The sequence below is a fragment of the Bacillus rossius genome (assembly GCF_032445375.1).
Source record: "Bacillus rossius redtenbacheri isolate Brsri chromosome 4 unlocalized genomic scaffold, Brsri_v3 Brsri_v3_scf4_2, whole genome shotgun sequence".
Classification (NCBI taxonomy): domain Eukaryota; kingdom Metazoa; phylum Arthropoda; class Insecta; order Phasmatodea; family Bacillidae; genus Bacillus; species Bacillus rossius.
This window is the reverse complement of record NW_026962011.1, coordinates 41,182,958-41,205,438: the sequence shown is the minus strand read 5'-3', so window position 1 is coordinate 41,205,438 and position 22,481 is coordinate 41,182,958. Positions and strand designations below refer to the sequence as shown.

At 36.0% G+C, this 22,481-nt stretch overlaps 1 protein-coding gene across 3 annotated transcripts; it reads left to right on the top strand.

The window, feature by feature from the left end:
- Positions 1–73: 73 nt before the first annotated feature.
- LOC134542066 (L-2-hydroxyglutarate dehydrogenase, mitochondrial) lies at positions 74–22,440 on the top strand. Of its 3 annotated transcripts, none has more exons than XM_063385952.1 (8): positions 74–221; positions 1,700–1,895; positions 2,860–3,072; positions 3,930–4,130; positions 9,829–9,990; positions 15,608–15,717; positions 17,675–17,854; positions 19,748–22,440. In XM_063385952.1, exons 1-8 carry the CDS (start codon positions 106–108, stop codon positions 19,944–19,946), a joined length of 1,377 nt encoding a protein of 458 aa, XP_063242022.1. In that variant the 5' UTR covers positions 74–105; the 3' UTR covers positions 19,947–22,440. The 3 variants fall into 3 exon arrangements, with proteins under 3 accessions (XP_063242022.1, XP_063242023.1, XP_063242024.1); XM_063385953.1 differs by having other exon boundaries at positions 104–135; XM_063385954.1 differs by lacking the exons at positions 74–221; positions 1,700–1,895 and adding an exon at positions 1,913–2,016.
- Positions 22,441–22,481: the final 41 nt, after the last annotated feature.

Below are 22,481 nucleotides of genomic sequence, written 5' to 3'. Positions count from 1 at the left end.
CAATGTACATGCGAAATAGTTGTTACTAACTTTTGAAACTGTTTACAACCTTAAAAAACTGCATATTTTTTTGAGGTTGGTGTACTTGTAGTTTGAGATTTAAAAATGGCCTTGCTGGGACGAATGTTTGAGCTGGTTAGTTCGGATTACTCTTTAAAATTATTTCGTTTTAAATTAAATCAGAACAAACTATCACTCATATCGAAAAGTGCGAGTTCAAGGTGAGTTAGTAATAGTATATTTAAACGTGAAGCATACTCAGTTTGCAATTTTTCAGTTGATTGTCAGTGGCATTGAACACAAGATAACCCCGCGGTGCCGTTCAATGTCATATTGGACTAGGTTATGCTGCTTTTTCCTATTGCATGTTGACCTTGACTTAATAAAATAAGAACGGAGTTTCGGTTGTTCGGTTTATTATAAAGACTATGGAAATAAGCAATTCACTAAAATGCAGTGTACTATCACAACCGATTTGAATAATAGAAATGGTGATTTATGGGTGTGCAAAGACACCCATTAGTTAAGCTGAATTTTTTTTACTGGAAAATTAATTTTACACGAAATCATGTAGTCTTAATAACAGTAGTGGAATCTGAACTTTCTGTGTGTAACCTTTTTAAAATGAGTTAAAATGTGTCCCTTTTAGAAGAAATATTTATCTGTACTATCATATAGCACTGATCATGTGGTAGCTTGTTAAATGAAAAACACTACAATGGTGGATTTAGAACCTGGTAGTTAAAATTTGTTGGGGGGGGGGGGGGGGGGGGGTTTAGTGTGGTTTGTGCAGCAGCTTATGTTTGGAAACTTCAGTTTTTCTATTTCTTCCCTTCCATCTAAAAATCTTAATTTTATCCTGTTTAAGTAGCCTATTTAATATAAAAAAAAAAGTAATTATTATCATCAGATCTCCTGCCTCTCACCAAGATGATCCAGATACAATTTATAGCAGGGTGAAATCTGGATTTTTGCAACTAAGTAACATTGTGGGCATTACCATGAGCCGATGTGGGTTCTTTGGGATTCTTCTGTTTCCCTCACCCAGTCATTCCATCACCACTTATCATCCCAGTTACCTCGATGTCAGTGAAAGGTTAAGCCCTAATTAATTTATTCGTTCAACTGAAATTGAATTGAAATGGTGAAATATCACTTTTTCACAAATATTGTCTTCCATAATTTACACAATTAATTAAAAATAATTTTTTACCATCCAGTGTAAACTAAGTTAAATGGTTTTTAATAACATATAAGTACAATGATGTTGTGTATAAAACAATGCACCATGAGTTAAAATTTTAAAAAGTATTTGTAAGCTGGAAAAAAATTGCTCAAAATACTGTGTTTAATTGAAATGATGAAATTGTTAATTACATATGACATGTTGAAATAGACACCGTAAATTGAAAGTTATTTTGAGAAGTTTAAGTGATTATACTCTGAGACATAAATGTAGAAATTTTAAGGTTGCATGAATTTTTTTCAAAGACCTAGTTTTTGTGTTTTCAAGCTATGCCGTGCAACTGTTTGGCTCAGTTGGCTGGGAAGCCAATTCATTTGGTGACTATGAGACAATGTTTAAGATTGTGGATGGGGATATTTATGTGGTTTTATTTGAACAAGTTTTAGTTAAGATTCGCGCGAAAGCACCTCACACCTGGTTGCTGTTGCTGTTGCTCTGTACCATCGTCGGCAGCTCACCGAGTCAGTATGACGTGGTGGTGGTGGGAGGCGGTATCGTCGGCATGGCGGCGGCACGTGAGCTGCTGATTCGCCACCCTCGGCTCAAGTTGGCGGTGGTGGAGAAGGAGGCGGAGCTGGCCTATCACCAGACGGGCCACAACAGCGGAGTCATCCACGCAGGGGTCTACTACACCCCTGGCTCCCTCAAGGTGACTAGTTTCACTGTAGGGGCCGGTACTAGCCAGGACAGCTAGGAGAGGTTGGATGGACCTCGGCCATACACAGGCTCTCTGGGTTGTCTGAGGAGTCCCAGAGATGCGGTAGACTTGGGTAAGTGCAGTGTGATACTCGTAGGTTAACACAGGTTAGCTGAAAGTTTAAGGGGTTTGGGTGACTACGATGTAGACACGGGTAGCCTCGACCTCTCGTTGTAGCTCTTCCTCAAACACCTCCAAGTTGCGTTCAAATGGCGTATCCATTTCCCTGTGGCTCTAGGGAGTTCTTGTTGGTTGGATTCAGTTCAGCATTCTGCTGGGTCTTGGATGCGATGTCTCACTCAAGTGGTGAGACAAAAGGCAGGTGGTTTGCACCCAGCTTCCAGGGTGACTTGTTAATCAGCCTGAGGTGTAAAAAAAATGTTTGGAGATTTGGAAATAACTCATATTTACAGGCATGTCATCGTAAACTTTTATATGCATAGTGAGAAATTGAAAATTCTTGCTCTGCTTTAACATTGAATTTAATAAATCTAAGTTTGAAACTAGCCAAGAATTTTTGTTTTTAAAATTTAAAACAATTGTATAGAACAGTGTGCTTTATTTTTACTGTTTCTGTTATATTATCATCACATTTTGCTAGAGGACTAATATAAAAGCGAATTTTGGTATTTAACAATATGTTTAACTTATTTAAATTCAAAACTAACACAATTTCACACAATAAGAGGGAGGATTTAAAACAAAGAAGTGATTAAATCAATTTTTAAATCATAATCTAAACACACAAAAGACTTAATAATAATAAAATGTATGGATTTGGGTTTTCCCATAAATTTATGCAGCATTAAAATTTTTTTTAATGAACACTTTATTACCAGTTTAGATTTAAGCATGGTTCTAATATTTAGTTACTGAAACTTACCACTGTGCTAAGACAGTGTGTGGTTTGTTGCAGGCGAAACTGTGTGTGCAGGGAATGGCCCTGATCCAGAAGTACTGCGACGAGAAGTCAATCCCGTACAAGAAGTGTGGCAAGCTCATTGTGGCCACGGACGAATCCCAGCTGGGCAGGTTGCAGAACTTGTACGAGCGCGGCAGCGCCAACAAAGTCCCAGACATTCAACTTGTCGATCAGAAAAAGATCAGAGAAATAGAGCCTAATTGTAGAGTGAGTATTACTCTCATTTTACTACACTCTTTTGGAATATTCTTAGTAGTTGGTGTTCATTACATTTATGATGATAAGGATTCACTAGGTAAGAATTTAAAAAATTTATGCATGAAGATTTCAGGTTTTTTTTTTTTTTTGTTGTAATCTACGAAGTCTGATTACTTACACTTGTATTTAAAGCTTATATAGATTAGGATTTTGGGGGAAAGAAAAATATGTAGAGTGATAAAGGAAGAATGGATAATCAGTTGTATTTAAAGACTAAATTTTATTTATTGCTTGTTAGTTGTCATAGTTTATTTGTTGTACATTGTTTGTATCAGCGTTCCAAAACCAAGCGATGTGACCCAATAGTACGTTTGCAGGGACATGCAGCAGCTTGGCTCTTGGAGTCGTGGGTGACAAGGATATAACTGTTTGAATCTTTCGGGAAAGTATTCGAGAAGTGTAACCTATAAATAAAAGTAGTTGGAATTTGGATTGTAATGTGTAATATCCTGCGTGACCGAATGTAGAAACAAGTCTTCAATATTTCTGTTGGATTTAAGTCGGAATAGGTAAATTAAACTGCACAGTATTTTACATTTCGTATCACAGAGATGGTACCTAAATATTTTTTTTTAGGATGACAATCATAAAAGTTTGTGGAACCAATGCTTTGAAAAATTCATGCTTACCTAACGTTAGCTTGTATTGCTGCTGCTTATCTGTATCATCTCGATCACAGTTGGGTCTGCCCTGACTGGGCTGGCTGAGTGGCTTGTACCATCGAGTGTTTGTTGGATCGCGGAGCTGGGTGCGAGCCCGGCCGGGGAGGGGAAGGGGTTAGCAGCGAGGGGCGGGACTGCTCGCAGGGCATCAGGGCAGTGTGGTCGCCGCACACGGGCATCGTGGACTACGGGCTGATCACCCGGCGCCTCGGCGAGGACGTGACGGCTGCGGGGGGCACCGTCACCCTGGGCTTCCAGGTGACGGCCTTCAGGGACCTGCGGCAAGACGGGGGCTCCTCCCGGGATGCCACCAAACACCCCATCTGCATCGCGGGCAAGGACTCGGTGAGCCTCCGAGTTGTTGGATCGCTCGCCTCCTCCGAGGCCATCCTGGCAGGGTTTAGACCTGACAAGAGGAAAACATGGCGGTTGTTACCTTGAGCTGATGCGTTTTCTCGTTTTCCCCCACTTATTCATTTTGTTAATGCTCCATTCTCCTTTTCTCATCTCTCATGGTCTCTGAGGACCTCAATGGTAAGAGACATTAAGAGGCCACTCCAGTGTTTCAGGGGCACTACGCAACCCACGTTAACCTCATAAGATTCAATGCTATTTTAATTTTGCTTATAACTAATTAACTAATATAGATTTAGAAATGATGCTTGCTTGATATGTAAGACAACGATGCTCTTATCAAAGCCCCTTTCTTCAAAAACGTGCATAAATTATGGTTCAAACCTAGACAATACACTTATACATATTAGTAAAGATTAGAATAAAACCATAATTTATGCACGTTTTTGAAGAAAGGGGCTTTGATAAGAGCATCGTTGTCTTACATATCAAGCAAGCATCATTTCAAAATCTATATTAGTTAATTAGTTATAAGCAAAATTAAAATAACATTGAATCTTATGAGGTTAGCACGGGTTGCGTAGTGCCCCTGAAACAATGGAGTGGCCTTTATGCATATTCATTCATATCCATGTTTCAGTAAGCATTTAATCCATAACCTCTTGGTAGTGTGTTTTACAATTTCATGCACACCGTAATAAATTTTTCCTTCCTGGTGACATTAGTTATGAAGAGTTTTAAATATCAGGGGGGAAAAATTAGAGGCCAGTGTTCATGATTTTTAATTTCATTAGAGCCCGTAAATGATTCAAAATATAAAATATAGTATGGAGTTGATAAGAAAAATTATTATATAAGATGCTTCTCTCTTTTGATACTTTGTTCCTTTAAAAAAGAGGGTTTAGTGGCAAATGTAAGTTACTCTTCAGTTAAAAAAAAAATTATTTCAAAAATGTGAATGTTAATATCATTGTTGCAGTTATTGTGTAATCTATGCTGGTTAATCTTACATTTATTTAGCTGCTTCAACCTGAAGGAAAGAGAGGTTTTTCTATGACATGTCAAATGTTCTTTGTCTTTTTGAAATAATCAGGAAAAATGCTTACATGTTAGTTCATTTGTGATTATTTACTTTATCTAAATGTGATTGTTGACTACAACCACTTTTACTTCTGCCACATCCTGAACTACCATTTTACTTAATAATTTGCTTTAGTTATACATATTGCAAATATCGAATGTTTGCCGGGAAATTTAGGATGTCCACAGTGTTGTAAGCAGCACACAGTTGGTGGGATTGTTAGTGAATTCAGACACTCATTCATAATACAACATACTATGTATAATGCTTTTAATATATAAGTTTTTAAAATCTTGTATATTAATTTAATATGCATTGCCATTATTTGTTTTGTGTTACCAATTTTTTTAAAACATTTGTATCAATTAAATATATTGTTAGTGTTATAAAGTTACTTATTCTTAGTTTTACATAGATTTTTTAAATCAGGTGAGTAAATAAGTCCTTCCAAATATGTTCTGTGTGTGATTATTTATTTCCCCTGTCAGGCACATCATTATTTCCTCATATGAGCTCAGCTCTGAAGCCAAGAAATAGTTACATAAGTAAAGGATTATTAATTCAATATTAATTAAAAGTTGTTTTTATTTATTTATTTATTTATTTTCATATCCTTTGACCCCATTTCTGGGGTATGATACATGTCAAGTACATATAGGAAAAAATATATATATATATACATATAAAGTTTCACAAAAAAAACAAAACAAAATATACAATTTCACAAAAAATAAAAGCACAAAATATATAATTTCACAAAAAACAAAAACACAAAAATATACAATTTCACATAAAAAAATAATAATAATATACAATTACATTTTACTTATAAGTTAACATAAATTACAAGTGGGATTGAATTTACCCTATAAAATCTTTGCTATTATTTTTTATTTTTATAAAGTCTTCTACATCTTTGAAAGAATAAAAAAACTGTTTTTCAGCTATTTTTTTTTAACTCTATTGCAAACAATTTTTTATTACTAATATTTTTAACATGCCGAGGTAGACTATTATATAAGCAGATTCCCACATAATTACAGTTTTTGGCATATTGACTGGTGGAGTGAGATGGTATTCTGAGGTTGAGTGTAGTTCTTGTTTGATACGGGTGTATTTCACTATTTGTTTTGTGTAGATGTATGTTATCTTTCATTAAAATCATTAGCTGGATAAAATATTGACAGTAAAAAGGTATAATTTTGAGATCTTGAAATAGGTGTCTACAGGATGATGATGGTTTCGAAAATGAAATTAGTCTAATTGCTTTTTTCTGAAGCTTAAATATTCTGTTTCCTTCTGCTGTGTGTCCCCAAAGTTCCATGCCGTAGCTCATAATGGAATGAAAATTTGCAAAATATGCAGATCTTACATAGTCTTTAGACAATAACATTCGAATCACCCTAAGACCATAACAAGCACGGGTTAGTCTTTTAACAGTGTTGTGTATATGCGAGTGCCAGTTTAGGTGGGTGTCTATTTCAAAACCTAAAAATTTTGTTGAATTTTTTCCCTCTATTAGTTGACCGTTATAAGTGTAAGAAGTGTGTGTGGGATTGAACACTGTGTTTCTCTTGAAGTGTAGGAAGTTTGTTTTATTCAGATTTAGTTTTAGTCTGTTTTCTTTAAACCAAGATTCCATGTTATCTAGAGTGTTTACGGCTAACGCATTTAATTCGGTGTTATTCGGGGCTGTTATAACAATATTTGTATCATCAGCAAAGAGTATCATCTTTCCATTTATTTTTTGAGAAGGAAGGTCATTTATGTACAGAAGAAAGAGTAGCGGCCCAAGTATACTTCCTTGTGGAACTCCAGTTTTAATTGTATCCCAATATGATGTTACTTCCATAGTATCTTCTTTTAGGTAAACCCTTTGCTTTCGATTTTTTAAGTATGATGAGAGTAGTTTAATGGCAATACCTCTTATACCATAATTTTCCATTTTTCTTATTAAATTTCCATGATGTACAGAATCAAATGCTTTTGATAAATCACAAAAAATGCCAAATACTTCACTACCTTTATCCAGATACTCTAGGATGTGTTTAAGAAGGTGGTAAGTCGCTGTAGTAGTGGATTTATTTTTTTGGAATCCAAATTGTTCTTCACATAATAAATTATGTTTGTTTAAAAACTGTATAATTCTATTTGAAATAATTTTTTCTATTATTTTTGAAAATGAGGGTAATATGCTTATTGGCCTATAATTTTCTATTTTTGTTTTGTCACCTTTTTTATGTAGGGGGATTACTTTAGTTGTTTTCATGTTGTCTGGAAATATTCCAGATGCTATTACTGTATTTATTAAGTAAAGAAAATGTTGTGCTATAGGGTCAAAACATTTTTTCATTATAAAACTTGATATACCATATATGTCCTGTGTATGCTTGTTTTTTATGCTCTTGAGTACTTTTATGAGTTCCATTTTTGTAACCGGTGCTAAAAATAGTGAACTGGAGGTATGAGGAAGTTCGCACGTTTGCAAAGTAGAAGTTTTATTTAGCTTTGTATCTAATGGTGTCTCATTATTACAGATGTTTATGAAGTAATTATTTATGAAATTCGCAGCTTGGTAGTCATGTACATTTTTTCCTTCTATGTTTAAAGAGATTTTGTCTGTTCGTTGTTTTATTATTTTCCCATTTGCATTTCCGATAATTTTCCACATTGTTTTACATTTATTGTTACTAGTTTCTATTTTATGATTGTTGTAGTTTTGTTTGGCACGTTTCAATACTTTTTTGTATATAATTTTGTCATTTTTATAAAAAATTTCAAAATCTTTAGTAGTGTTCCCTTTTTTATAAATTCGGTGTAGTTCTTTAATTTTTGCACAAGATATTTTAATACCTTTAGTTATCCAATTTTTATCTTTTTTTAAATTACACTGGTTTTTTAGTGTTTTATGGTTCAAAGGGAAAGCTGCTTCAAAGTTTCTACAATAGATGTTTAAGAAAGAATTAAATATTTTATTTGTGTCATTTGTGAGATATATATCTTCCCAATTTTCCTTCAATAAGAGACTGTTCATTTGAGAAATATTTTCATCACTAAAGAGTCTATAGCTAATGTTTGTTTTACGAATTTCCATTTTAAAATGTAATGTGATAGTTTGTGCCATATGATCAGACAATCCTAGATTTATATTTTTGGCATCATACATCTCTAGATTTGTCAGCATGTAGTCAATTTGTGATACAGTATTTTCTGTTATTCTAGTTGGGCCATTTATACAATTTTGTATATTAAATGTTTCCATCATATCAATGAACTCATGTTTAATTTTAGAGTTAGTTAAACAGTCAACATTTAAGTCCCCACACAGCAAAACTTTGTCATTAGAGGTTTTAAGTGTCAATGTCAAAATTAGTTCGAGCTGCTGTAAGAAGAGTTTTATTTGACCATTTGGTGGCCTATATATTGATACAATTGTAATATGGTATAAATTTGTATTTATTTTTACTGCACTGCATTCAATTTCATTTTCAACACTTAAATTCTTTATGTTTGTGCACTCCTGAAAGTTACTGCTTTTTGAACTATCAACTAGAATACAACTTCCTCCATAGCCATTTTTTCTACAAAAAATTGAGACTGTTTGGTAGCCATCTATAATATTTAATGACTGCTCTTGATCATTTAACCAATGTTCTGTAAGGCAAATTACACTGTAGTGATTTAAGTCAGTATGTAGAACAGTTTCCAAGTCCAATGTTTTATTTCTTACTGACTGGATGTTTACTAGTAATATATTATACAGTTTTATATTATATTATATTATATATTTTGTTTTATATTATACAGTATTAGTTGACTCTTGTCACATAAAGAAAAAATTTTGGCATTTCACCATAAGCTATATTAATTAGCAGAACATTGCATCTGAACTTATGTAATAAAAACCCTCTTCAGGAAACCCTACTTAAGAACATTTTCTGCATAATATGTTAAAACATTTATCACTTGACCTATAAATTCATACAATTTTAACCTTTTTTTATAAGTTTTACGTGCTGCTATGTGTAAATTATTTAAGTACATATTTTCAGAAACTTCTTAACAGGGTTTTGCTGTAGGTTAAATGTTGAAACTTTAGATATCTGCAGTTTACTCACATTATTTCAATTATTTTGTTTCGTTCAAGCATTTAATGTTCATTTTATACACCATTCTACGTAAATGTTTTTTCTTTGCTCTGTTGGAACACACCTGGTAAATATTCAATAAAATACTTGTTAAAAAACTCAAAAACATTTGGACGGTCTCCAGGTAAAAGGTAACAAGTCAAGAATTCACTTTTTGCAGGTGAAACAAAAAAAACTCTTGGATAAAAATTGAATTTAAATACCTAAAATTTTTCTTGCATTATTCTTTCATTTACCAACATAGTTGCCAATGATTAAAAATGCATTACATATTCTAAGTGTACTTAAGAGTTTAAGTTACTTGTTCTCTAAAAATCACCAAAATGTGACTTGTTACCTTTTACCCAGAGACCGTCCATTCATACAAGCAGGTACGTAGGTTTTTTTTTGGAATACAGTAGTGGTATAATACTGGTGGCAGCTGTTGGTAGAGCATCGTCACACGAGCTGATGTGCGTAGGAGATCCACGCGAGCTACGTGCTGACGTGCGCGGGGCTGCACTCTGACCACCTGGCCCAGCTGTCGGGCTGCTCCCGGGAGCCCCGCATCATCCCCTTCCGGGGCGAGTACCTCAGCCTCAGCCCCAGCAAGGCCCACCTCATCCGGGGCAACATCTACCCCGTGAGTCCCCGTCCGCCGTCTTCTATCGAGGGACCCTTGGCAGTCTGGCAGAGTCGAGCAAGGGACGCTGTAGTGAGCCAGGGGTTTTACTTTAAGGGCTCCGCCTACCCGGACACACACACGGTGCGCAGAGCTTCAGGAAAAACAACGTGATTTCAAAACTACTCAAGATATCCGAGTGGGGTCTGCTTACGAAAGGCATTTAAGAGTTCGCTGAGAGCCGATAAGTACTTTTAATTTTGGATCAAGTTTTTAAATTGTATTTCTAGAAGAGTTAAAATGGCCAAAACGCATGTTTTCAGTTTAATTTTTAGGCGTAAAACAACCAGTACAGATTCTTGAAAGAACTTAAGGGACTTGCATTACTCCTTTATCTTCATTTCTCGACCATAAAATGTTACCTTCACCGCTCAAATTTCACAGTTATCCAGTGACGACGAGAAGACTGCGCGCCAGTTCAGAGACTTGCGCTTAGAGGCTATACCGTGCTAGAAATACCAGCGAGTGTCGCGCTTATCATCCTGCCTCACTAACACACATACACCCCTGACGAGGCGGGCCCCTTAATGATTCAGTTTCTTCCTCTTCTCTGCCCCCCCCCCCCCCCCCCCCTCTCTCTCTCATTCATTCCGTCATTGGTCCATTCTCAGCTCATCACTAGAGCCAAGATTATATGGTTTTATTTTGAACCTGATTTTGTCATTCAAAACCACACATTTCGTCGTTATTTCGTCTTTTAAAAAATATGGGTTTTTTAAGCTATTCATGGTCCTTACACAATATATTTCACGATTGTGACATAAAAAAATAGCAGTTGGGCCTATTGTGTCGTTTAGAATCACGTGTAATCAACATTTTAATGTTCTGGTTAAACATTTTCTCTTAAAAAGTACCATCGCTCATCAGGTCATCACAGTTCCAATTTTTTAGATGACACATTAAAATAAGAAACTGCAGAAAGTTTCACTATGCACACTTTTACACAAAAATTACGAAAATGATACCATTGTTAAAAGTTCTGCATTTTCTGGCTTCAGCGATCTTCTTCTGTCACTAACAATTAAAAGAGTATTTTGAAGCGTGCGACGAAAGCCAGGTTTGTATAGTCCATTTCTGGTAAAATGAAAAAAAAAAAATTAAGGGCCCTCGCGACAGCCATTTACCGTCAATTGTTTTGATACAATTTGTTTGTTAGTTACACAACATTATTTCTGCTGGAAAATCACTGAAACTTCAAAATTTCTTTAATGGAAAAATTTAGCAGGGCCGTAAAAGTATTCATTTTTACAGCAAATGAACTATACTCGCCCTTCCTGCCGGACAACATTCTCGGCGCGTGACGCACAGCAACTACAGTCGTGTGCCGCGCACAGACAGAAAAACGTACGCAATTTCCAAACTACACTATAGATATCCGACGGGTCTGTTTACGAAAAGCATTTAAGAATTTGGTAATGCCCAACTGGTTCTTTTGATATCGGATCAAGAGGATTTAGAAGAGATAAAATGGCTAAAAGGCATGTTTTCGTAGTTTTAGGTGTAAAAAATCCGTTACAAATTTCTTGAAAGTATCAGAGGGAAATGCATTACACCTTTATCTTTATTTTTCCGCCTTATAATGTTACGGTCACCGCTCAAATTTCACAGTTATCTGACGGGAACGAGATGACTGCGCGCCAGTTCAGAGCCTTGCACTTAGAGGTTTTACCGCGCTAGAACTACCATTGAGCGTCGCTCTTATCATCCCGCTTCACTAACACACACTCTGACTAGACGGCGCCCTAAAGCTGATTAGAGGAAGCACGTAGAAATGCAAGGCAGGAAATTCTTCCAGCTTATCAACCAGGACCCGGGCAAGTCTTGACTATCAAGCTTCTGTTGCTATTAGCATTAATATTCCACACTGTTCACAACTGGAAGATGTGACTATTCACGTAATCGTAGAAATAACAGTTTGTATAAGGCGGGCAGGTTTAAATAACGTGGTATCCTGTCGAGTAGCAAACATTAAATAATCTTTAATGTTACGCGACAGACGGTAGCCCAGCGCAGGGTTGGGAAGGGAAGGCAGGCGACGGGCAGGCGAGTGAGCAGTCGCCCGTCTGCGTGGCGCCGGCGGCTGGCTGGCGAGGCGGGTCAGCACACATTCCATGTTCACACGCTTCCGTCGGGGGTTTTCTTTTTGTTGCGTTAATAGTAATAATTTTTAAAAGTATATTATTTTTATGACCAAATACACACGAATAATACTAGAAACATTTAATACAAACGTAAACCAATCTTTTTCTTCTGGTAGGTGGGGGGTCGAAATGGGCAACCCCCGATTTTACGAAGGCAGCGATTTTACGAATGCAATCCGTGGAACCGTGAGCATACGTAAAATCGGGGTTCTAGTGTATGTAGTTTTCGCTTCATGACTTTTCACATTAAAATATGAGACTTTTATTGTGTAATTTCGGTGTTATTTAGCTGTTTTTCCTAAAAATCACGTTTATCGCATTTTCCATATAAATTCGCGAAAAATTTCGCGATTTCGTGATTCACCATATAATCGTGGCCCTACTCATCACCCATCATTGTCTTAAATGACCCCTTCGGTCAATGAGACGGTAGGGAATAATTTAATTAATTAATTAATTTATCCTTTTTTTAGAATTACGCTACCTGTTAGAATATCTGAAACCTTGAGAAATTATAAATTCGCCCTTGCTTTTTTGTAGCAACCAAGGCTACTGCCCTAACCACTTTCTAAATGTGTTAAATAAAGATTTTAATGATTTACGATCATATTTAATACTTGGGTTAGGTTTTCTGGTATGATGTAAATAACAGCTGTTTATTCTTGTGAGAGGTATTTGTGGATTTTCAACATGTTTTATGATCATTGTTTGCATTATGTAACATTGATAATATTTCTGATTGTTTTCTATATTATGAAAAGTTTTTCTTTATTATGAAAAGGTTGTTTTAAGGTATTTTTACTTAATTTTTGCATACTCATTTAATTATTTATGTGCTGTCATGTTTTTCTTTTGTATTGAAGGCTTCCATGAGCTTCATAGGAAAGTGTCAACAGGTGAAGTACATTCACGTGAACCTTCAACTGCGTGTAACACCATCCTTAAAAATAATAAAATAATTTAAGCTGAGTAAACAGTGTTCAAAAGGGTAATCTAATAAATTATAGCCAAGGATGGATGCAAAGGTTAAATTAGCAAGTAATGAAATTAACACATTTCGTTTAATCCTGGGCAAAAGCCTCACGTAAATCCTTGTACAAATACATCATTCTTTCACATACAAAAGTAATACTGAGTATTAATTAATACTGATAGCAAGAAAAAGCAGCGGTACAAATGCCACGGCAAAATACGTGAACGCATATCTATATTTTCTTTAGGATTAAATACTTGATAGAATACATGATAGAAACTTGATAGATACTTGATAGATAGAAATTTTACAATTAATGTAATGCTTACACACAGGGACAATGAATGTCGTTAACACAGACAAATGCCTCATTAGAGAATACAAAAAACGTTAAATGAACATGCAGGTGACCGCGGCCTGACCTACACTAGGCGGTATAAAGCTTACTTTAAAGCATGATAAAGCATGATATCAAAAGAAAACTCACAAATTAATACATTAAATACATTACGTAAAAGCGAAAAACAAGTCCTATCGAAGAGTGAAGACATGACGGGGAGAAACGTCAAACAAACTACACGTGGTATAGAGAGCAATTAATACAAAAACGAGCAAGGTAAAAAATAAATGCCAAATAGAATTTAGAAGGTGACGGCCGAAATAAGAATTTATAGTTTAGCTATTACCAAGTACCAATTACATGACTGTAAGGGTCACCACCTTACAAACACTTACGTGCATTCTCCCCGCTGTCACACTCTCTCTCTAAAGCAATTATCTGACTACATGCTTAATTCAGCAGCGCACGACCAGCACCGACTGAGTGCTAACGAACAAGAAGAGCCTTCAAGGCAATACACCTAGTTTTAAGTAAGAAAGAGGGCGCCACGCGCATGCGCGGACACCTCACGAGGGGAAGTCAGACACAGCACTAGACGCAGAGGGGGGGGGGGGGGGGGGGAAGTAGGAAGGGAAGGAGCGCCGAAGCCCGCCGCGCGGCGCGAAGTTCAAATGACGCGCACCGACCACTTCAGTATTATTGTCTATGGTTCTTTGTATGAAAGTGCGATCATGCAACATCCCGTGACAAAGTTAGGAGAAAAAGAGACAGACATTGCTTGAGCATGAGAAAAGGACACATGACTTGTTGCCATATGACATTTATCTTCGTAATTTTGTGACTGGTTGGAAATTCGGTCACATGAGCGCCCTTGGAGAACAAAGGACGGCCATGAAGGTAGTCAGTACGAGGTACGAGAATCGTGTGTCAGGCAGTGGCTCAGAACTAACAAAAGAATGTAGAAGCAGAAAATTTTGCAGCTGCAGTGAGGGCTCTACCATTTATATTTAATTTTTTTTTGTGTTTCGGAACTTTTACTTGGCAAATTCGACCACAGACGTCGGTAACAGCTCACAACGGTGATAGTTACTTCATAATTGTTCCGAGGATGAAGTCCTTCGGCTTGTACTATGAGTTGCAAGCAACCAAGGGATTTAATTAACAAACAGTATGTATTTTTCCATTTTCAGTACCCATTAACATTAAACTTGTGTTTTGGAGTCAGTGCAGATGTTTTATGCGACCAGTTTTTATTTTCAACGTGTACTTTTGTGGTTGGAAGTTGACAGTAATGGGGACTTGCGAATTTGTGTGAATAATTAATAAAAAGCAGCAAAAAATTAATAACGGTTGTCACTTTATTTCGATAAACAATCATCAACAGTAATACTTTTTTTTAACTTAAATAATATTTTTACTTTCAATTCACATTTCTTCAAGTGTTTAGGTTTGTGCCATCTAGACTTTTTTGAGTGTGCAGGAGGTCTGGAATGTTACAGTTTGTTAAAACGCATGGTGTTTATTTTTTAATTTACAAAAGTGTATTTAAAAATATTTGTGGTTCCATAGCCATTTGGTGAAAAACCAGTGCCTTTACTGTTAATTTGCTTCCCTTGTTCAAGAATAATTTAATTTTAGTGGTAGCCAGACTTTCTTGCATCCTCCGCATAGTATAACTTAACATTTGGAAAAAAACTGTGTGCAATTTAGTTAAATGTTTTAAACTGGGACGTGTATAGAAAATGTACTGAACACGTATTTGAATTCTAGATTGGTGAATCAGTTTTTTTTTTTTCATGCTTGGTGTTCATGCCTTTATAAACTAACCAGATAAAAATTTCATACATTCAGCTATGCATCCAAACTTAATTATATAGTAAGTGTATCCTCACTTTCTATAGTGAATTTTCATAAAATAAGGTAATAATATGTAGTGAGTATTCTTTGACTTGTTTCTTCTCTTTATTACGGTTATTTTCCACAACTACAACAAATGTGTTGCTTCTGACCATGTTCTCGTGCATCAAGGTTCCCTCGCAGTAATTGGCGTTAATCATTCTTGAGTGGACAGAACTCTTAATGTTGGTTCGCAGTGTTGCCAAGAACTTCCTGCTCTTGTTCCAGGTTCCAGATCCGAGGTTCCCTTTCCTGGGTGTGCACTTCACCCCTCGCATGGATGGCAGTGTGTGGATTGGACCGAATGCCGTCCTTGCGTTCAAGAGGGAAGGATACAGGTACAGTCACGGGCTGACACTCACAGTAGCTACGAAGCTCTTAATTGAAGTTCGTCCGTATGCTATTACCAACCTCAAAATAAAGTACCAACTAGTATGATTTAAAGTTATGTATTAGAGCGATAATAATGGTTTTTCGATAACCTATTGTTTTTTCACATTTTATATTATTTAATACTCATAATGCTAAATATTCTATTGTAACAAAAATATCACATTTATTGTGGACACACACAAAACTAATAAAAAGGGTGATCACACTGTTACACTTGAATTTGTTTTTTAACAGATGTTTATAGTCTTCCGCATTTGAAATATCTAATTTAATTCGTTTTGAAAATCAAAAATGGGACAGATAAGAAGTTGGATGCAAGTTATAAAAAAAATACCTCCCCTAAACGAAACACATTTAAGGAAAAACTAGCTTATGAAAGAAAAGAAAATCAATGATAATGCTGGCTGCCTTGCTGGGTTGAAAAAATAAATGTTTGAGTGTGTGGATATAAAATATATACTGATAAAAGGAAGACATTAAGAGAATAGGAAAGGTTCCATCATGCATAAATGAGGAGAATATAGAAACAGTAATAGAATCAGAACAATTATGGAGACGTAGTGAATAGATTGGCTTTTGGAAATAATTTTTGTAAGAAAAGTTTGAATGTGATGCTTTTTTTTTTGCACAAAAAAATTATATAGGCCTACCACTAATTTATTATTAATAAAGTTCAAAAACATTCTTTTTTTTTGTTACTCTTTTTATTTACTGAAGTAGCTTGGCTTGGCAGAACGTTGGTGAATTATTTGCCAAGGATGCGACTACAACCCAGAAGCCAAGCTACTTCAGACAATGGCCGTGAAAGCCTGCGAACATTACTTTTTATGTACTACCAGGTTTTTAACTAACCATAGGGTGTAGGTTATTTTTGGTACACCTTGTCTCGCATAGCGGGAATTTACATAATGGAAGTAGGTATGTATGTATGTATTGTCTCTGACTCTTTAACAGCATGGCAAGACTCACAAGATAGCATGAGCTGTGATGTATTGTTTACTGTGGGGTGAAACATGTGTAATAACAAACAGCTCATGCAACTGCTTGCTGTGTCATTGAGTGTGTGAGTTATAACTGTGTATTGAAGTATAATTGTCACTAGTGTTACCGTTTTACAAAAAAAAAAAAAAAGCACTTCTCTGTGAACAATAGTTATCAACTTACCAAGCGCAAATGTTAGCATAATTTGTTTTGTATTGTAATTTAATGGAAGAATACTTAGTAAGTATAACCACTGTACATATTTGTAACTTTTGCTTGTGCTAATTGTTAGGTGGACTTAAAATATGACACGTGCAAAATCATTGCACTTGGTAAAGTTGTGGCATAAAGGAAATAATTTTGTTAAAAAATAAAGTTTTAAGTTATTCAGCAATTTTTAGCTCGTGGAAGGAACAGCAGAATCGATTGCGAGAACTATCCTTAAAAAATAAAATTTAACCGGAAAAATTGTTTGCATCTAAATAAGTACGTTAACAATTTCAAGACAGAACCCAAGCATGGTAAACAGTATATGCCTTGCCAGTGGCGTAGCCAGGATTTGTGTATGGGGGGGGTGTTAAGAAGCATGCCCCCCCCCCCCCTTATTAAAGCGGGGGGGGGGGGGGGGGGTCCTCCCCCGGGAAAATTTGGATTTTAAGGTGTAAAATAGTGCTATTTTGGCAGTTTACGGTACTTCAATTTAAATATTGTAGTGGTAAAAATTTTATTAATTTTAATATGAAATTTGTTTGAGTGATGAATAAGAAATTAATTAAAGATTTGGTGCTAAGGGGGGGTGGTTTGAACCCCTAAACCCCCCCCCCCCCCCTCCTGGTTACGACCCTATGCCACGCCTGGTATTTTTCTCTGAAATCAGGTGTGTTCATGTCGTTTTCACGAAGGCTCGCTCTCTCTGCGCAGCTGGACTGATATCGACGCTGGGGAGATGCTGGACGTGCTCGGCTTCTCCGGCTTCCGCAAGCTGGCCGTGCGGCACTTGCGCTACGGGGCGTCGGAGATGCTCAAGTCGCTGCTGGTCGGCCTGCAGGTGAAGGAGCTGCAGAAGGTCATACCCGGCATCACGGCCCGGGACGTGGCGAGGTTGGTGGCACTGCACTTCCGCCCATCATTCTGACAGTTCAATCTGTAGACGTTTCGCTTTTAGTATTTTAAGCGATAAAAGTTTCATTAAATAAATATACAGTAGAACCCGTTTATAGTGAACCCGCCTATAATGAATTCCCGTTTATTGTGAATTTCCATCTCGGTCCCGGCAAAATGATGTGAGGTTATGTATTAATTTATTGGATATAGCGCACAACGTTTGTCAATGTTGATACGTTTTCCCGTGTACCACGAACAAATTTTGCCGACATAATGCACATTTATCTCAAATATTTTCATATAATTAAAAGTATTTTCACAAAACGTCTATTCTGGATCACATTAACGTTTTTCTCCGCAATATGCTACTCGAATGTCCACTGTTCATATTATAAACAAGTCGTAATCGAGTGGCCTCGGTAGGCTACGTGTAGCCAGAAATGGTGCTCAGTTTGGTGAAAATAAAAATAGTTCTCCCTGCATAGTTAAAGAATGGGCGAACGCGTGTACATTTAATAAGTTATCAAAATTGAACATAAATTACCGCCACACAAATAAGTATGTACATTATAGCAGCAAATTCAATATTTTTACGTCTCATTTTTATCGTTCACGTTTCGGACATTTTGATCGAGTAAGGTTCGTAAGACTACCACTAGATAGAACTCTGTGGACAAAATTTTTCCATAGAAAGTAAGAAATTTTCGTTCCAGCTTTAACAACTGCGATACTAAATGATACGTAGTGATCTCTGATGCGCCAGACTCGTTATTTTTCGTTTATTTACTTTTGACGGTAAAAAGAATTTCGTGTTATTAAGCTGCAAATGTGCTTCAATAAGAAATACGTACATAAAAAAGGGTGAAAAACGCGTTAAAAAACGTAAGGCATTATCTGTGCGAGATAAACTGGACATTATTAAAAAGGTAGACTCCAACCCCACTGTCCCGCACGTGTTAATATCAAAGGAACTGGGAATTGCAACATCCACATTAAATACAATATTAAACAAGCTGAACAATCTTCTTTCTCAAGCTGCGAATACGTCACAGAGTATTAAACGCCTGAAAAAGGGAAAATACGCCGATGTCGAAGAACCATTAAGAGAAAGTTTGTACATGTGTAGTGTATTAAAAATAATATCTGCATTTGCTCATAAAACTGTTGCTTTGAGTATTTCCATTCGTTCTTTTCTTGGCTTAGGCCTATGTGTAGTTAAGATTATGCTTTTGAGTATGTATTGCCAATATAAAAGTTTTCCCAGATATAAAGTTTCCCCTCTATAGTGAACATATAAACTGCTCCCTTCAGATTCATTATAACAGGGTTCTACTGTATATATATGTGTACCTTCTGATATTTATATGTAATAAGTATATGCCCGTTAGTCATAAATAAATTTTTATTTAAAAAAAAAAACATTTCTTTCGATAACTCATTTTTTTAAAGTACTAGCTATGTAAAATAATTTAGGCTATTTCTCACAAGTATTAAATTACAAGCGTAATTAGCAATTTGTCATTTAGTAATATGAATTAAGTAAATTTTATTAATTTGTTTTTGAATTTACTAATTAGTTTAGGATTTTGTATGAATTACTTTAATTTATTGCATGACACTTAGAGAACTATTGCAAAAGTAATCTTATTATTTATTTATACTAAAATTTTACTGCTTTGCTTAATGCGAGTTCAGATTTTTACAGTATACATATGTGTCTAAGGTGGCACGTTCATGTGGCGATTGTTCGTGCCCACAACGCAGGAAGAGTCGTAACTTTCGAGCCCAGGCTTGGTACACATGTAAATCAAAGCCCACTGAAACTTAAGGTTTTTTAACATTTTTTCTGTTGTGAATGATCATTTGTGTGTCTGTCTGCACCCACTGTAGACAGCCAGCAGGCGTTCGCGCTCAGGCGGTGGACGGCGATGGGAACCTGGTGGACGACTTTGTTTTCGAAACCGGCTCGTCCGACTTCACCAAGCGGATCCTGCACTGCCGCAACGCTCCGTCGCCCGCCGCCACCTCGTCGCTCGCCATCGCCAGCATGATCGCTGACAGAGTCGAGACGGAGTTCAAGATCAGGTAGTGCCGGCGAGTATTGTCGGGAGACAAGCATCCGGGATCTGGCTTCGTGCATCTCTCGATTCAGCTAGTGTTTTTCTGAAAAGGGGGGGCCGAGAGAAAGGTGATTATTGCTGTGATTTGTGAAATAAGGTGATGATTGTGGGAGCCACACACTTAACCGATATTGATGATAAATCATCTTTTATCTTTTATTTAGAGTCCCAGTGTTCATATCTGTTGCACAATCTAAGAGATTGTTGGTTTTGTGCACCCTGAAGATTTATATCTATTTAACCCCAGTCTTATTTTCATTCTAATAGTTGAGAATTTTTCCTTTTATCGAGGTAATAAATTCTAAAAATTCTCAACAAACATGCCATTATTCATTACTTTCTGTTTCCAGCTTCTGGTTGAATCAGTCAACTATTTACCCAAAATTATTTATACAGGTATTTACCCAAATAAGCCACACCCTCAGATAAGTATCGCACCATTCTTTTAAAAACAGAACTTGTGACCATAGTTAAAGTTTATGTTAAATGTTTTCTGCAAAACTAAAAACATTCTGGTATTGGTGTTATCTGCCAGTAATTTTTTTTCCGGTAGTCTAATTCTTGTTGTAAGAATACTTTGTCTCAATATTTCCAGTAAAAATCTTAATATTTTATTTTACGGGACTAACTGTGAATGCACGGAGAAAAGTGTCATGAATGTAAAATAGCTAAGGTCTGCAGCTGTTATATTTACTGCAGCAAGTGCCGTTAACTTCTCTGCCACGAATTACTGAATCAGTGCTATGTTACAAAAATATTTATATATTAAATAAGTTTGGAAATTGCCAAAGCATATGCCAAAAATCTTTCCTTTAAGATAAAATTTTTATTGCATTAACATCATCAATCAACTACCAATATTTATTTTTCTCCAGACCAGTATATGAATTACCACAACGTATTTTCTTCTAATACCACTAATTCCCACGTCCTTAATATTTTGGATCATTTTAGGTTTTTTCAAGCAATGCATAGATTATTGAAATATCTTTCTCACAGGCACACTCTCGCTAAACATTTGCAAGATGTCCATCATCCATTGAACAGTGGCTTTTTAACCAACCTAGGAGCTTGATGGAACTACCGTGTTTTCTCGCATAATCGTCGCACAATTTATTCTAAAATCAAGTTTGAAAAGTAGGGGTGCAATGATTATGCGGAAAAAAAATTTTTGTTAGGTAAAGTTATTCATAAAAACAAAACCCGTTCATGGAAAGTACGTTTATTTAAAAAAAAAAGGTGGAGTATACAAGAGCACAACAAACAGTTTATATTAATAATTCATTAAACAAAAACCTTCCTTCAACTTTAAATAGATAAACCAAACTCTGACGCGAACACAAGCCACTTGAATCTGTGACGTGAACTAACGCGTAACTTACCACGAAAGAGTGCGGGCAGTCAAATGTAGTTAACTTGGCACCTGACAGAGAGTGCACGTTGCATGCATTTGGCGAGATATCGTTCGTTATTCGACTACGTGTGCGCGCTCTATAAGGGAAACAACATAACCAAACACGAATGATGCCAACTAGCGCTGGCTACATGTTCATAAGCAGTACACCACGGCGACGCATACTATCAGATAAAGGAAATAAATTTAAAAAATGTCTTTAAAAGAAAATTTACACGTCAAACAACTTCTTATTTCCGTTAATTGAATAAGTAAGTGGTAATTTCTGAATAAATACTAGATTTCTACTTTAAAATACATTGTTTTATACAGAAAAGATACCTACACAAAGCACTCGGCATCTAATAGCGGGACCAAAAACATCATTCGACATTTACGTGAGAAGTTTTTTTATCCCAATTTTGATGGCCAAAAATATAGGTGCGACGATTATGCGATAAAAGAAGGTAGAACTATGATGAAGCTTTGCCATGCAGCATTGAAAACTTTTGAATAAGGCACGCACAACGGTTTTTCAACACACATTACGAAAATTGTGTGCTGTTTATTTGGGTGAATACGGTAAGTATTGTTTTAAGTATTTTATTACTGTTCTATTATAACAAAGAGGAATTACCGATTTTTCTGCAGTTAGCATAGAGTTAATTTGGTTCAACAACTCACGTCGATGATAACGACATGGCCTTGTTAAAATGATTTGCAGTTTATGCCCAATATTAAGAGCACTTCTAGTGTGTTACCTCCAGTGTTACTATTCATCTTCCCTCCCAGAGTCCGAGCAAAAATCAAACCCATGTCATACAATGAGTTCTGACATTTAAAAGTATGACATTCCAGAAAGTAATTGTGACTAGGGTAAGGCCCTGTGATATTGTCATTTGTACCTGTTTTTTTTTTTTATTGTTTGCATTTGAGAGTGATGTTTCACAGGCACAATTGATCAAGAATGTGTAAACTGTAGTATTGCAAAGAGTGTTTAATGAAATTTTCAAAATTTCACTGTTACCAAAATGCTTATGCTTTTTAAAATAAAAATATTTATTTTTTCAGTCATGTTTTTTAATGATGGTAAACTTAAGATACCTAGGTA

Bases quoted from the DNA above. Each gene is read 5' to 3' on its own strand.
- LOC134542066 (XM_063385952.1), top strand. From the start codon at position 106: ATGGCCTTGCTGGGACGAATGTTTGAGCTGGTTAGTTCGGATTACTCT. The intron at 1,896-2,859 runs GTGACTAGTTTC...GGTTTGTTGCAG, and splicing joins ACACCCCTGGCTCCCTCAAG to GCGAAACTGTGTGTGCAGGG. The intron at 4,131-9,828 runs GTGAGCCTCCGA...TGATGTGCGTAG, and splicing joins GCATCGCGGGCAAGGACTCG to GAGATCCACGCGAGCTACGT.